The sequence below is a fragment of the Brettanomyces nanus genome, chromosome 1, assembly GCF_011074865.1.
Source record: "Brettanomyces nanus chromosome 1, complete sequence".
NCBI classification, from domain to species: Eukaryota; Fungi; Ascomycota; class Pichiomycetes; order Pichiales; family Pichiaceae; genus Brettanomyces; species Brettanomyces nanus.
The window spans coordinates 1145595-1161700 of NC_052374.1; the positions used below are offsets into that span (position 1 = coordinate 1145595).

The following is a 16106-nucleotide window of genomic DNA, read 5'->3' on the forward strand; positions in this document are numbered from 1 at the left end:
TTTCTGATCGGAAACTTTTTTTTTTTTGATTGATACTCCCAATAAGGAAATCATTGCGAAGTTCGCGAGAGAATAAACCGCCGATTTTCGCCAAGTCCTTCTATCCAGAAAGGATTATATCAAGATTCAAGCACGAAGGGACGTTCAACTTTCCATATTGTCTATCTATTTGTTTGCTTCAACGATATTAAGATACTTATCGGAAAAGTTGATCAGAATGAGTGATGGATTTTTGAAGCCCTTACATTTAATGCCGCTTCGTAAAAATATCGTATCGGCTTCCTAATAAGGTATAAAAACCGTACTTGTTCAAAAAGATGCGCGATGCTTCTCTGTAGATGGATAGCATTCGGTAACGACTATACTTGATTTTTTGAAGTATAATTTTTCTCTGTACTTTTATCTATTTTCCATTTATATATATGTTTGCACGTTGGTAGGATTTGACTACTCGCTAATTTTGCTGGCCTTCTCCTGTCACTTTTCTTTAGCTCGCTGGAACGTGAAGTCATGAGTATATTGACTGCTGAAAAAAGAAAACTCTTGTTAGGTATCGACGTCGGTGGAACCAACTCCGACCTTGTTGTCATCGAGCCTGATAAGCTGGGAACAGATACATATGGTGTTGTTGCATGGCACAAGTCTGTTACTACTCCAGATGTTTCTGTTGGTATTGAAAGAGCCATCATTACTGTGTTGAATGATCCAAAGTACCGAATCTCGAAAGAAGAAATTATTTCAATGACGATTGGTACCACCCATTTTATTAATGCCGTTATCGAAAGAGATGCAAATCGTCTAGAAAAGGTCGCTGTCATTCGTTTGTCTGGACCGTTTGGTGTCAGTTCTCCTCCATTTGGGGATTTCCCTCAAGATTTGGCAGAGGTAATTAACGGCTACTTCTGCAGTGTTGATGGAGGCTCTGAAATCAGCGGCAAGGATATTAGACCCTTGGATGAGTCTGCCTTAAGAGATCACTGCAAAAAAATTAGACACCTCGACATCTCTGCCGTTGCCATTGTGGGTGTCTTCTCCAATATGAACTTTACGCAGGAGAAGCGTGCAGCAGATATTGTCGCTCAAGAGATTCCAGGCTGTGACGTTGTCTTATCTCACACGATCTCAGGAATTGGTCTTGTTGAGCGTGAGAATGCTACCATCCTTAATGCTTCCATCAAAAAGTTCGGTCGAAAGATTATCCGTTCCTTTGTGGGTGCAGCCAACAGACTAGGTTTAAAATGTCCTGTTATGCTTTCGCAGAATGATGGTACTGTTTTGTCTGTAAAGGATGCATTGGAGACACCAATTAGGACTTTTTCCTCTGGTGCCACCAATTCCATGCGTGGTGCTGCCATCCTTTGTTCGGGTGATCCTGATGTGAAGGGTCAGAACGTGATTGTGTGTGACGTTGGTGGAACAACCACTGATGTTGGTCAGTTGCTTAACACCGGTTTTCCACGTCAATCTGCCATGTATTCGTATGTCGGTGGTGTTCGTATGAACTTTTCCATGCCTCATGTCGTCTCAATCGGACTCGGCGGAGGATCCATCGTTAGAAAAGACGATAAGGGTATCACAGTGGGTCCTGATTCCACTGGTAGTGGTATTGTTACTGATTCCATCATTTTTGGAGGTAGTACGGTTACTACCTCTGATATCTCTGTTGCCACTTATATTGATGCCAAGGGTATTGCTACTCTTCCCGATGCCATGAAAATGGGTAATGCAGATAGGGTTTGCAATGTCTTTGGGGATGACTACAAAGCAGGCTATGCCGCCGTTGTCAAGAGACATTTGGAAAAAGCAATCGATAGGGTCAAAACTTCCAAGGGAAATATTCCGGTGATTTTTGTTGGAGGAGGATCATTTATTGCTCCTGATAATCTTAACGGTACCTCCAAAGTCATTAAGCCTCTTTATTCTCAGGTGGCTAATGCCATCGGTGCCGCTTTAGGAAAGATATCCTCAAATATCTCAGAGTTCCGAACCCTTAAAAGTGCTGATGATGAAGAAAAGCAGAATGTTGTTAATGAGCTCATCAAGAAAGCTAGTGATGATGCTGTCGCTAAAGGTGCATTAAGAACGTCGCTAGAAGTCGTTAACATTGTTTCCGACGCTGTGCCTTATCTTGACAACTTCTACCAATTTGAAATTAAGATTGTAGGTGACGTTGATTACGATAAAGTTATGGAGTTGGTTACCAAGGCAAATCTGAACACAGCCAAGGAGTCTGTCAAAGATTATGTTATCGAGGAAGTCTACAAGCAGGCAAAGGTCTCGAAAGATGAGGCCGATGATTTCGACTATTCCTCGTATGTTCCTTTTGTCAAAAATGGAATTTGGTCATTGACTGAAACTGATGTTGACTTTATCGGTTCCGGTTCTTACATTCTCGGATGTGGTGGTGGTGGTAATCCTCATAGTTCTGTTATTGAGCTCAAGAGATTGATTCGTGAGGGCCAGCAAGTTCAAATTGTAACTTTGAAGAAGTTTAACGAGATGACCAAAGGTAAGGGTCGTGCCATTAATGTTGGCTACTTTGGATCTCCTGTCATCTCTGGTGAGAAATTGCATGCTGATGAAATACTAGAGGCATTGTCACAGATTGAAAAGCACGAGGGATACAAAACCGATGGAATCTTTATGTTTGAAATTGGTGGAGGTAATGGCATCAGTGGCTTATGGACTGCATGTATGAGAGGACTTCCAGTAGTTGACTTGGATTTAATGGGCCGTGCATATCCTACACAATGGCAATCTCTTCCTTCGGTTTATCATGATAAACGCGGTTATCCATACCTTGCTATTTCTGATGGTAATGGATTGGAGATGATGATTACATCTGCAAGAACTGATGTTCAGATGGAAAACGTGATGAGAGACTCTATGTACAATCAAGGATGTCAGGGTGCGTGCGTAGAGCCTTCGATGAGTATTTTTGAAATGGAACAGGAAACTGTCCATGATCCAGTATCATTGTCATGGAGAATCGGTAGGGCAGTTTATATTGCAACGCAAAAGTCTGATGTCGATAACCTACCTAAGTATATTATTGAGGCTGCCGGTGGTCCCCAGTCAACAAAATGTCTTCTAACCGGTAAGATCGTCAGTGTGGAAAAGAAACTTAAACGGGGCTACGGTTACGGTGTGGTAGAAATTGAAAGTATTGAAGAAGATCCTAAGACTCATAAGAGGTCCATGATTACAATGCCATTCAAAAACGAAAACATTGTGGCCTATAAAGTGGAAGAGGATGGAAGCCGTACGCCACTCTGCTCGGTTCCTGATTTAATTACCTTGGTTGACGTTGATGGTAATGCTGTGGGTACCCAGGATTACAGGTATGGGTTAGTCGTGTACATAATGGTCTTTGCATGTTCTGATAAATGGAGAACTGAAAAGGCCGTTAAGATTGGAGGTCCAGAGGCCTTTGGAGAGGATTTTCAGGATTTGGAATACAGGCCAGCTGGTAAATATACAGCAACTGTTCCTGTTGCCGATGAATTTGATACAAAAAATTAAGTCAACTGTTAACGGATAATTATAGATTTGTATAAGCCAATACAGCTGGAGATAGTATTTTGCCTAACTCACTTTTCAGCTGCGGCTGTACCTAACGGTATTGACTTTTTCATCTCTCTCCACTTCGTTCCTTTTTGGGGCTTCCAGTTATTTTTCACGCACGGCAGTACCTACATACATCCACACGTGCTCTCCTTCATTTTTTTAATATCATCTAATAGAATACAGTAGACAGATACGCCCTTGTTCCTCGAGCTGCCTACCTCTCTGGTATCTTGTTCACTGTTCAGCACAGCTTGGTGACAGAATTCGTAACTTCGTGTTCCATTTCTCACTCAGCTCGCTTGTTTTTTCAGAAGAGTTCATTTGCCGAGAAAACTCGAACTCGACAATGCATACAGACAGACCGGACAATCAAGAATTGAGTTCTCTGGTCCCCTATTTCTTTTCTATTCTTAATTAATTTTTTTTTTTTTTTTTGAAGTCTGACTGCTTGTTAATACCTTTTTCTTTTTAGCTAAGAAGAAGTGCTCTTTTGCAATCGAAGTCAAAACATGTTATTCGGGGTGAAGCTACAAAATGAGATCTATCCTCCTTGGAAAAACTATTACATTGACTATGAAGGTTTGAAGAGGATGCTAAAGGAGAACGTTCTCGTTTCGGGTAGAGAAAATTGGGGAGATGACGATGAGAAAGCATTTGCCGCTGAGCTCGACTCTGAATTGGAGAAGGTTTACACGTTCCAGGTGTCCAAATATAAGGAATTGGATGAGGAAATTTCCAAGTTGGAGATGCAAACTGAGAAGTATTTGGAGGGTCTGTCGACTGATAAGAATCCTTTTCTTGATAGTGAGCCATTCCAAACAAAATTGGAAGAGTTACTTTCCGAAACAAATGAACTCGATCATTTTTCCCGTTTGAATTTCACGGGTTTCAATAAGATTGTAAAGAAGCATGATAACTTGCATAAGGGGTACTCTGTCAAGGCTTTGCTCAATGTGAGAATGAAGTCGCTACCTCTTAACAACATTAGTGAGGACACCTCGCCTTACCTTTACAGAATTTCTGTATTGTACACTTTCCTTAGGGAGCAGATACCTGGTGATCAGGATTTATCTTCTTCCCTTTCCAATTCTATTCGCAGACTTTCTACCTCGGGTAAACTCTCCAGTACTCCAAGTGCCACTGCCCGTGGGCAAGAGAACCTCAAGGTGTTGAAGTTTTGGATCCATCCTGATAATTTAATGGAAATCAAGACGGCCATCTTACGTCACCTTCCTGTCATGATTTATAGCAACCGTTCTGGTGAGGAGGAAAATGAGGAATATCATTCCGATCCTACAATTGCTTCTCTATACTTTGACAATAGCAACTTTGAGTTGTACAATGCCAAATTGTTGAAGCAGAAATCAGAGACTCCTTCTTTGCGTATTCGCTGGACTGGCAAGCTCAAAGATAACAGCGAAGTCACTGTTGAAAAGAAAACTTTCGACTATGACACCGGTGATGAGGAAGATGTTAGGTTAAGCTTGAAGAAGAAGTACATCAACGATTTTATCTTTGCTGGTAAAGAGAAAAAGAACTCTTCTCAGGATAAAGATGCCGATGACGACTCTCCTGATGATAATCTTGACATGGATATTGATACTGGTCTGGAGGATAATCTTGCCGATGTGCACCACAACCACGGTTATAGGATCAGCAATAAGTCTCCTTTAACTCTTGACAAGTATGTCAGACACTTACAGAAGAGAGGGTTGCCCAATGTTACCGTTGATAAGTATGCCAGAAACTTTAAGGATTTACAAGATTTTGTCATCGGGCATGATTTGCAACCTTGTATGCGTGCCATGTACACCCGTACGGCATTTCAGATGCCTGGCGATGATCGATTGAGGATAACTATTGATTCTGATATTCTCTTCGTTAGAGAGGATGCTTTTGATTCCAACAGACCAATTAGAGATCCAAATCAATGGCATAGAAACGACATTGACTCGAATGTCGATGATCCATTTTCACTGCTTCGTAAAGGGGAATACACGAAGTTCCCTTACTCCGCCATGGAAATTAAGATTTCCTCTTCTATCACTAATAATCCACAATCCAAGACTCTAAGGTGGGTTAGTGATCTTGCAAATGGCCACTTGGCTAAGGAAGTGCCGAACTTTTCGAAATTCATTCAGGGTATTTCTTCTCTATTCTTAGAAGATGATAATTTGGAGATTTTGCCTTTCTGGCTTCCAGATTTGGATGCCGATATTCGCAAGGATCCCGAACAGGCTTATAAGGATTCTAAGAGTAGGCAGTTGAAGCGCGATCAGCTGGCGGATGTCTTGAAGAACTTGCGTAACAAAATTGGTGAATCACCAACTATAATCACTAAAAGTGGTACCTCACATTTGGATAAGATCATTGAAGAGGGTGAGGATTTGGATGTTGATGATTCTTCTGACGAAGATTCTTCTATTCCAACTTCAGGCTCTTCACAATCTCAGCATCAACAGGATGCTAGTGGAAAGTCAGTTGCAGCCGTTTCAGGTGCTCAGGCTCGTGAAAGGCGTAGGTTGTCTGAGGTGCATGCTCCTTCAGTTGCGCCTGCTAACCTATATGTGGATGAACATCGTCATGCCATGAAACTGGCTTCCAGCAAGAATATGGAGAGGAATAAGGACTTTACGGAGACTTTCATGCCCATATTCACTAAATCCTCCAAACTCGAAGGCTACGAGTCTGAAGATGAAGAGATTAATCTGCCTACAGGTGTCGTTAAGCCAAAGGTATTGATCAGGCAATCTGGACCAATAAAAGTGGAGGCAAAGGTGTGGATGGCCAATGAGAGAACGTTCGTCAGATGGTTACATATTACCTCGTTGCTTACTGTCTTGACCTTCACCATTTTCTCTTCCATTCAGTCGACACATTTTCCTGAATTGGCCATTGGCACTGCTTATATTTACTTTGCCCTTACTGTGTTCTCTGGTGTCTGGGCTTATGCTATTTATTCTCGAAGATTGGAATTGATCAAACAAAGATCTGGAAGACATTTGGATGGCATGTTTGGGCCCTTGGTCTTGGCTGGTGCTTTGATCGTTTCCTTGGGCTTGGAGTACTACGTGGGTGTAAGGAAGTACGTTGACTCGAACGCTTTGTTTGCCGTCAGCGCGACATCCCAAACTTTCCTATTGGATTTTCCATCTCAACAAGTGCAGGATCTTCACCCAATTCTTCAATGGACTTTAAAAAAGATGGTCAGTATTGTTAACTAACTGATTTATATTATACTGTAATACATTTTTCCTATATTAATCACAGTCTGATGATTGTCCCAAAAGATGTTTTCTAATGTGGTTCGTTCTATCTTCACTCAGTAGCGTTTCATTGATGCTTTCACGTGTAGTGAAACCTTCTGTTACGAAATCCTGTATGGTATCTGAGCGGCAGTCGTAACTGGTTAGACAAGTCAATAGAATTTTGAGATTAACAAGCAAGTTAAACTCTTCCACTTTATATAGATTTTCATACTCAAAAAGCTGATCTAGGTCCTTGGTGAAAAGCATCAAGCCATATGAAAACCTGAGTATGAGAGTCGAATTTTGAGTGATGAACAACGGATAAAGTCTGTTTTTATTTTTGGTTCTCGATATTGGGTCATGAATGTATGAATTAGAACTCAAGAATTTGACTGGATATCTTAATGGTACGCAAAGGTAGTCAGAAAGCTTGATAATAATGAGAACCAGATACCCTAGTAAAGCATTCAGCCTAGCCATTTGCGTTCTAGATAGTCGATTCAATATCTTTACCCATTGCGTAGTGGAGCTGGTAGTGGGGAACCTGTAGCCAAAGAGCTCAAAATCGTACTTTGAACTTTTGGTCTTCGCAGATGAGGAAATAATAGGGAATATGGCGAGAAGCCCCTTGGCAACCCTGGACTTTTCTAAGTTCAGACTTGTATTTGTCTGCCCAAGACCATCCATATAACCGATCAGCTGTTCTTTAACTGAATCAAAGTCAGGTGATATTAGTAGGTATCTTCTGCTAGATAGTAACTCAATGGTGTTTTTCTTGGCATCGCCGTTTATATGAATACTCTTGATCTTTCTTCGAAGCTGAGAGTTATGAAATTCTTGGTCTTTCAATAATTCTTTTAAACTTAAGAGCTGCGAAGAGATCAGTTCAATCTTCTCTTCCACACCTGCATATGAGTTTTCATGTTGGCGCAAAGCCTCGTTGATTCTACTACCAAGATCTCTCTTAATCCACATTAGATCTCGAATGCATACACTCAAATTGTTCATTTTCATAATCTGATTGTAGGAGCATGTCCTCTGTTTGCTGTGATACAGATTCTCTATCCTGTCGAGAACGTTTTTCTTATGCTCAACCTGCAACTGGTGAATTAAATGAAAGGGTATACCGGAATCTGGCAATATATAGTAGCAGCCATCGCTCAACTGAATGAGAAGGAAATTAGCCCGATTTTTGAAATGCTTTTCCACCAACTCAAGATTATCCCCAACATTCACCAGCAAGGAGAGTTTGATATGATACTGACATAGGAGACTCCAGGAAGAACCTCTTTTTACAAAAAGATTCAGAGAAGAAGATTTAGCATTGAAGGAATCGAAATCTAGGTCTTCTTTTATTGTCAGCTGATTCTTGAAGACACGACTAATATAGAAAGGATCATCCACCTTCATGAAATTATTGAGACTATAAAAACTATCAAAGAAGGTGTCTCTTTTCAAGTCCTGAATATTCAATTGCTCCTGAATTTGGTCATCAAGCCCTAGTAGAAACTGATTGTCCGGCTGTTGAAGCTGTCCCTTTCTATGTTTTTGAAGTTGCTCTTTGTAGGTATCGTCTCTGGTGGTTGCTGGAGATAAACTATCTTTTATACTTCCCAATTGAGCATTTTCCAGATCTAAGTATGACGTAGAAGGCCTCGTTTCAGTTGAATCCAAGTGAAATGAATACTGAGAGCTATTTTTGTGATGCTGTCGTCCTGACCCTTGTAATCTGATGTTGTAGATACTAAGTGAGTGAATGTGGCGGACTCGCCTAAGCCCCGGCCCTATATAGAAATCGTTGTCACCACTGTCTACCTTTTCATATTCTGTAACAGGATCTCGTCGGGGTCGATCAAGAGAAGGCACGGAAGACATTATGAATGAGAATCGTAGTCACTTCTGATTATGTCCCTTCATTCCTCTGGGTTTTCATTCTTCTAATCGCGAAAGCCAAGTTTGCTCGCTATTCAAGTTCTCTATTTTTGATAGCTCGTATCTTTTCTCTGTCTTTGTCATACCCACGTACTAATGACATTTATAGTCACGTTGGCTCATTTCTGCGAGGTTCATGGTCCTTCTATGGTAATGTGCACCCAGGCTGTGGGGCCTGGTGAGTTGTTGTCGAAGTACTATGGATCTGGAATTCCCGATTCACAACTATGCGAGTCGTGTAGGTTGAAGATACCCAAGCAGTCCACTGAAGAAATGCCCGATCCATCCACCGTTGAAACTAAATCTAAGGTTAACGACTCCATGTACATTTCAACACAATTTCCGACATCTCAGCACCGATACTCGTCGCTTCGACATATTATAATGAGGGTGTTCACTATAGAGATATCCTCTAGCACAAATCAACCCCTCATCTTTGGAGATGCCAGGGCCGGTTATTCTATGGCATTGTTATTTAAGATATTTGATAGTACGGCACGTGGTTCTGAAAGAAAGTACAGCATTATTGTGACTTCGGATAAAGAAGACGATATTTTTGCTAACTATTCACTCATTCTCTTGAACCTTTCCAAGACTGTTGAGTACATCATTTCAAAATCTATGCAGGTAATGGAAAAGGCCGGAAAAAATAATGATAATAACGATGTCTATCTTAGAAGGTCGGCTGGAGTGCCGAAAACCAAGAGTTTGGTCACCATAATGGACGACGAAAGCTTCTTCGTTAGGCTTCATCTACTAGCGTCTTCATTACTCGAGGAGTTACGATGCTAGCAGCATTTTACTCATTGATTTTTAGATGTGTTATTTGGATTATATATATACGTGATTAAGCTACTTCATCCAGATACTTTCTCAGGTCAAGCGTCAAAGTCTTGGAAGCGCCAAGACTTTGTTCTCTGTAGATACCAACCAATGCGTCACTCCTCTCGAATAGCTGGCTCTTTAAACTGATCACTATGAACTGGAAGGTTGGGCTTGCATGCTCGTTGATGTAATTTGCTACTCTGTGAACATTGGCGTTATCCAAAGCGGCATCGACCTCATCTAACACGAAGAACGGAGAAGGCCGGAAAGAGTGAACTGCAAAAAGAAGAGCTAGAGCAGCCACCGTTTTTTCTCCACCGGAGAGTAGGTCCATGTCCCTGAATCGTTTCATCGGTGGCATGGCATGATATCTTATACCCGCAAGATATGGCTCATCCTCGTCTTCCAAAGTCAAGTAAGCAGATCCACCCAATGGAGAAACTCTTGATTTGGTGAGTTCTTTATAGACAGGATCGATTTGGTTCGTTATATGGTCAAACGCCTGCATGAAAATATCATACCGCTTCTTTTTGATTTCTTCGTACTTGGACACGGCTTCTCGCTCGTGCTCCTTGCAAGCAGAGAACTCTGTATCCGCTTCGTTCAATCTTTCCTGGGCTTCGTCAAGTCTTTCTCTAGCATTCATATTTGGATTCATTTCAGCAAGTTCATTCTTAAGGTTTTCAATTTCCTCTTCAATCTCTTTAGCCTTTGCTTCGGCTGTTCCTGATTTGTATTTTTTGTCCAATCCACTGCAGTCAGCCCGAACTTCATTCAATACGGATTGAAGTCTTTCTTCCTTATCTTCATCTTCATCTTCATTTTCCCCGTCGTTCTCTTCTAGCGGAATATCTTCTAGAGAGCCCGATGAGAGTGGAATCTCCACATTCTCCATTTTACAATTCCGAAGAATTCCGAGTTTATCCATCCGTATTTTTACCAATGCCTCTTCAGCATTTGCGATCTTCTTGCTAACATCTTTGAGTTCCAATTTCAAATCGTGAATAGTAGATTTCAATTCATCGGACTCCTCCGAAGTTTCCTTAAGTTTGCCTTGTAACTCATCGTACTCTTCTTGGCAAACTTCTAGCTCACCTTCTAAGTGGTCAATATCAAACTCAAGTTTTTCTTTCTTTTGCTGCATCTCTGTCGAACTCTCGGCAAACTTCTTCTGGTCCTGTTTAAGTTTGAGAATTCGGTCATCATAGTCCTCCAGTCGTTCCTGTTCGAATTTTAGCCTGTTTTGTAGTCTCTGTATTTCTTTCTGGAACTTACCACTCTCTTTAGAACTTTCCCAAGATCTGTAACCATACTTCTCATCAAACCTGGTAATACTTTCAAAACCATGCTTCTCGCAGAAACCATTGAAAACGGTATCCTGAACTAAATGAAGCTCAACTTCAGTCTGTTGAATTCTTTCCTCCAACGGCTTCATAATTTCTTCCTCAAGTCTATCAATTTCAGCCTCCAATTCTCTGGATAGTCTATGCTGATTGCGAATCTCAGCATCGGCATCGTTGATAGCACGGTGTAATACCTGTTTTGAATCCTGTAAACTAGGAAGTTCGTTCTCCAATCTATCCAAGTCGTTCAAAAGAGCTTTGTCAAGTAACTCACTTGGCTTCTTCTTATCTAATTCATCGAGCTTGGCCTTCATATCCTCCTTTTGAGAAAGCAACGAGTTCATTTCTGCTTTATCCCAACGATCGGTGGACCTTCTTATTTGACCACCAGTCATGATGTTTGATTTATGAATGATGGTACCGTCCAAGGTGACCACCTTAACCAAAATGTTTTTCTCCCACCTCACAGCCTTAGCTATATCAAGATTGTCGCAAATAAGCGAATCTCCACAGGCAAATTGAACTGCTCTCTCATACTCTGAATCATACTCCACAACATCTATAGCTGGACGAACCGTAGAAGCAATACTTCTGTACTGCTGGTTAACAAGTTTGGCATTAATCGTATCCAATGGTATGAAAGATGCTGAACCTGTACGCTGTTCTTTCAAGTATTCAATACATTCAGCAGCCACGGATATGCTTGTAACGACGATTGCGTCCATGTTGCGACCCATCACGGTAGAAACTGCGGTCTCGTACTTGCGCTGCTTCGGACGACAGATATCACTCAATAGGCCATGGACTCCAGAAAAGAGTCTCTTCAAAGCTGCACAATTCTCCCGGAGACGCTTCTCACGAGAGTTTTCTCTCTGTAAAGAGCCAAACTCATGAAGTTTCAAAAGTGTTTTCTTCAAAGCAGTATTGGTTTCAAATTCTTCTTGGTTAATTGCATCTCGGGAAGCACGCAAAGAATTCAATTGATGCTTCTTAGCAGTAATCGAAGTGCTAATGCTGTTGATCTTCGATCTGGCATCCTCGTGCTTCGCCTTCAATTCTGATTTACTCAGTTCCAACTCATCAAGCCTGGCTTCAATCAGTTTCATCTTAACATCATAATCCTCTTTACGTGCAATTAATGATTCTTTCTCATCCGTTAGATCAGCGAGTTTCGATTCAATGTGGCCTCCCTTCATTAAAAATTTCTCTCTGAGTTCCTTATATTCGTTAATGACAACAGAATCTATCGAAAAACTGCCTGCCTCTTCGGCCTCCTTGTTGACCTTCCTCTCGTAATTCTCAAACGCTTTTTCGATTTTACGAAGCTGAGATTGAGTCTCGTCAATAGTACTAGCCTGTCTTTCTCTTTCTTCTTCTAATGTTTTCATCCGCTTGTTGTATGCGTCAAGTTTCTTGCTGATTTGACGCGTCTCAGCTCCAATAGGGATCAATGCCATTTTCCTCTGGGCCACAAGATCTCTGTCCCTCTCAATTTTAGACTCCAAATCACGATAACCAGTATGTCCATCAGATTCTGTACGAATAAATTCACGAAGCTCCTCTTCTTTCTTATTGATCTCTAATTTCACTTTTTTTGCCTCTTTCTTCTCCTTCTTCAAACACTTTTGTGCCTCTTTAACCGCCAGGTCATTGAAATAGAGCTTCGACAAATACTTTGCCTCTATGGTATTTGAAAGTCTTTCAGTCTTGTGATCAAACTCTTCAACTTCACGGCATTGTCTCTTATACTGATTAAGCTCTTCCTTCAGAGTTCTTCTTTTGCTGTTTCTTAAAGCTGTTTCATCGTGGGCTTTCTCCTTTTCATCGGAAAGTATATCATAATCCTTCTTTAAGTCAATCGAGCCACTAATTGTTTCAATTAAAGTAGCCAACGTCTCAGATGACTGTGATGCAATCTTCTCAACATCACCCTGGAAGACAAGAAAATTCTTGGCCTTGATAAGAATGTTCTCCTTCCTCAAAACTTCTGCGTATTGAGTCGCAGTAACCTGTTTGTTGTTAATTTTGTATTCACTAGACCCATTTGGTGTAATAACTCTTTTAAGTTTCAAGATCACACCGTCACTTTTCTCGTAGATAGCCATAACATACGCCGAGGAGGGATCGTCAATGTCAAGGGCTTCATCCTTGTTGGGGTTTCTTCCCCTGTAAATCAAATCTTTCAATTGGGTTGATCGCAAGTGTGAAGATCTGACTCCTAAAACAAACGAAATTGCGTCCATCATATTGGATTTACCTGACCCGTTTGGGCCTATGATAGAGGTGAAATCTGCCGTACCAAAGCCGACAGAGGCAATACCTCTGTACGATTTGAAGTTGCACAATTCCAGTCCGACTAGTCTACCCATATTTTGTGCTTAGGAACAAAAATGGCACAGAGCAAAAGTGTATAGACAGATGGATGAATGTAATTTGATCTGCGCGAAAGGAGGATCAACGAGGGGAGAGGAATACGGACGCGTTTCCTTTACCTTCTCAAGTTTCGCGTCTGCCAAATCGACCTATCGACCTACCGACTTATCGACTAAAGAAGATTCGAAGCCCGAGTCCACTTTAAATATTTTTCAACCCCGCGATATGGGAGCTCGTACGGCCCGTTCATCGGCCCCCAAGAAATGAGTCAGCAGGGAATTCGGGCTTTATGAGAAAGGCATTTAGTACAACTGCGGTCGATACCGATACCTATGAGCAAAAGTAAAGAGGTAAAAAGGATTGGACTGATTTAAAAAGCGTAAGAGTTCGTGGAGGCGTAATATATATTCTGTAGTTTCTGCAGTTATCCTACTCCGAGCTTCAAACTCCCTACAGAGATCTCTATCTCTTTATCGCTCGCACGGCTAGCACATGCATTTTTTTGGGACCTGTACGAGGGAACAAAAAAATTTTCAAGTGCTTCACTATAAGCTTCGAGGCCGCTAAATTGTTGATTCTCCGACAAAGAAAAAAAAAGCGTTGGATTATTTAATTCATGCTCCGATAGCATCTTTCTTCACTTTTCGGTAGCGTCTTTTAAGGTTGCGTCTTTGTTTACTCTCCGGCAGGTCTCTTTATCCCCTTGAACAGCATGAAGATTACACAGAAGCTTCAGCAGGCACAAGAGGACTCTAGTGCTCCTGCCACATTCTCATTCGAGTTCTTTACACCTAAGACTTCGCAGGGTGTGCAGAACTTATATGATCGAATGGACAGAATGTATGATCTTAACCCATTATTTATTGACATCACCTGGAATGCTGGTGGTCGGTTGGGAACCTTGACCACTGAAATGGTTAATGTTACAACTACTGTTCTTGGTTTAGAAACGTGTATGCATCTTACGTGTACAAGCATGAAGCTGGAGACCATTAACCAGGCCTTGGATTCTGCTTTTGACTGCGGTTGCCAGAATATTCTTGCACTTCGTGGTGATGCTCCCTTAGATGGATCGGAATTTACAGGTGTTTTCCATTATGCCAAGGATTTGATTCGCCATATCAAGTCCCGTTACGGTGACCATTTTTGCATTGGCGTTGCTGGTTATCCTGAAGGACACCCTGAAGAAAGGGACGTAGACAAGAATATTCAATATTTGAAGCAAAAGCAGGACGCTGGAGGTGACTTTATTGTGACTCAGATGCTTTATGACGTCGATCTATTTATTGACTGGTGCAAAAAGTGTCGTGTCGCTGGAATTACTATACCTATTATTCCTGGAATCATGCCTATATCTACATATGATGGCTTTATCCGCCGTGCAAAATGGTGCGAAATACATCTTCCTGATCACTTTTTGAAAAGATTAGAGCCTATAAAGGACGATGATTCTATGGTCCGTGAGGAAGGTGCTAAATTAGTTGCCGAGATGTGCGAGATGCTGCTAGAATCTGGATATATCAAGCATCTTCACTTTTACACTATGAATTTGGAGAAGTCTTGTGTTATGGTGTTGAGGCATCTTGGCTTAGTTTCCAAGCAACAGCTTGTTGGTATGGATACTAAACCGTGGAGACGCTCGTTAAATCCTAACAGATCCCTGGAATCAGTACGTCCAATCTTTTGGCAGAACAGAAAGTTTAGTTATATCGAGAGGACTTCCAACTGGGATGAATTCCCTAACGGCCGTTGGGGTGACTCTAGGTCTCCGGCCTTTGGATCTATAGAACTATCCGGTCACCAATTGATTCGTCATACTCGTGAGAAGGCATTATCTTTGTGGGGATTTCCTACTGGTATAAAAGCTATAACCGACCTTACTGTCAAATATTTGAGTGGTGACATCAACTGTTTACCATGGTCTGACAGTAAGATTAGTCATGAGATTGACCCCATCAAGTCGGACTTGTTAGATTTGAACCGTCGTGGTGTACTCACTGTTAATTGTCAGCCTTCCATCAACTGTTGTCCGTCATCCAATAAAGTTCACGGATGGGGTCCTGGTAATGGCTACGTCTATCAGAAACAGTACCTCGAGTTTCTAATTCCAACTGCGAAGCTGGACTCGCTGGTCCAGGAGATTAACGCTATCAACAACGAAGCAGAATACCATGTCTTGACTTATTATGCTATTGATGAAGATGGTGATTTTGACTCCAATGCTAAAAGTGCAAGCACTATCAATGCTGTCACTTGGGGTTGCTTCCCTGGAAAAGGGGTCGCACAGCCTACCATTGTGGAGAAGATCTCCTTTATTGCCTGGAAAGATGAATTCTTCAGCATTCTAAGAAAATGGACTTCACTCTTCAAAAATGATGATGATCTTAAACGCGATCAGGCTACTACTTTCGTTGATAGTCTCATAAATGAATTCACTTTGGTCAACATTGTGGACAATGATTACGTCAATCAGCCAAACACCCGTATTTTCAATGTTTTAAAAAAACTATTCCCTTTGAAGGAGTAGAGTCATAGTTACTCTACTTCACGCTCGCAGGTAAACATCAACTGTTTTATCTGCATTCAATGATTTGGTGTCGCTGTAAATGGATGATGAGAAGAAAGAAATGTCAATGATAAAGAAAGAGACTAATTACAATGACTGGAATCTATGGGGACCACCTGGCTTCAATTTATTCAACTAATTATCCCCTTTTCCACAACTATTCAACTATGTACTTTTAGCGGCGAGAAAACAGAGATGCGCTAACTCTGTTTTCTTCTTTGGCCAGTCTATTGTGTTGTTTGTCTCTTTCCA

At 41.4% G+C, this 16106-nt stretch overlaps 6 protein-coding genes across 6 annotated transcripts; 4 read left to right on the forward strand and 2 right to left on the reverse strand.

The window, feature by feature from the left end:
• Positions 1 to 510: 510 nt before the first annotated feature.
• On the forward strand, positions 511 to 3522 carry FOA43_000531 (uncharacterized protein; the record flags this gene model as incomplete). Its single annotated transcript, XM_038920861.1, has 1 exon — positions 511 to 3522. The coding sequence occupies one exon, from the start codon at positions 511 to 513 to the stop codon at positions 3520 to 3522; it is 3012 nt and encodes a 1003-aa protein (XP_038776789.1).
• Positions 3523 to 4076: 554 nt separating this feature from the next.
• FOA43_000532 (uncharacterized protein) lies at positions 4077 to 6791 on the forward strand (the record flags this gene model as incomplete). Its single annotated transcript, XM_038920862.1, has 1 exon — positions 4077 to 6791. The coding sequence occupies one exon, from the start codon at positions 4077 to 4079 to the stop codon at positions 6789 to 6791; it is 2715 nt and encodes a 904-aa protein (XP_038776790.1).
• Positions 6792 to 6827: 36 nt separating this feature from the next.
• FOA43_000533 (uncharacterized protein) lies at positions 6828 to 8690 on the reverse strand (the record flags this gene model as incomplete). The annotated part of the gene is made up of 1 exon (XM_038920863.1): positions 6828 to 8690. The coding sequence occupies one exon, from the start codon at positions 8688 to 8690 to the stop codon at positions 6828 to 6830; it is 1863 nt and encodes a 620-aa protein (XP_038776791.1).
• A 153-nt stretch (positions 8691 to 8843) lies between these two features.
• FOA43_000534 (uncharacterized protein) lies at positions 8844 to 9539 on the forward strand (the record flags this gene model as incomplete). The annotated part of the gene is made up of 1 exon (XM_038920864.1): positions 8844 to 9539. One exon carries the CDS (start codon positions 8844 to 8846, stop codon positions 9537 to 9539), a length of 696 nt encoding a protein of 231 aa, XP_038776792.1.
• A 55-nt stretch (positions 9540 to 9594) lies between these two features.
• Positions 9595 to 13284, reverse strand: FOA43_000535 (uncharacterized protein; the record flags this gene model as incomplete). Its single annotated transcript, XM_038920865.1, has 1 exon — positions 9595 to 13284. One exon carries the CDS (start codon positions 13282 to 13284, stop codon positions 9595 to 9597), a length of 3690 nt encoding a protein of 1229 aa, XP_038776793.1.
• A 716-nt stretch (positions 13285 to 14000) lies between these two features.
• Positions 14001 to 15815, forward strand: FOA43_000536 (uncharacterized protein; the record flags this gene model as incomplete). Its single annotated transcript, XM_038920866.1, has 1 exon — positions 14001 to 15815. The coding sequence occupies one exon, from the start codon at positions 14001 to 14003 to the stop codon at positions 15813 to 15815; it is 1815 nt and encodes a 604-aa protein (XP_038776794.1).
• Positions 15816 to 16106: the final 291 nt, after the last annotated feature.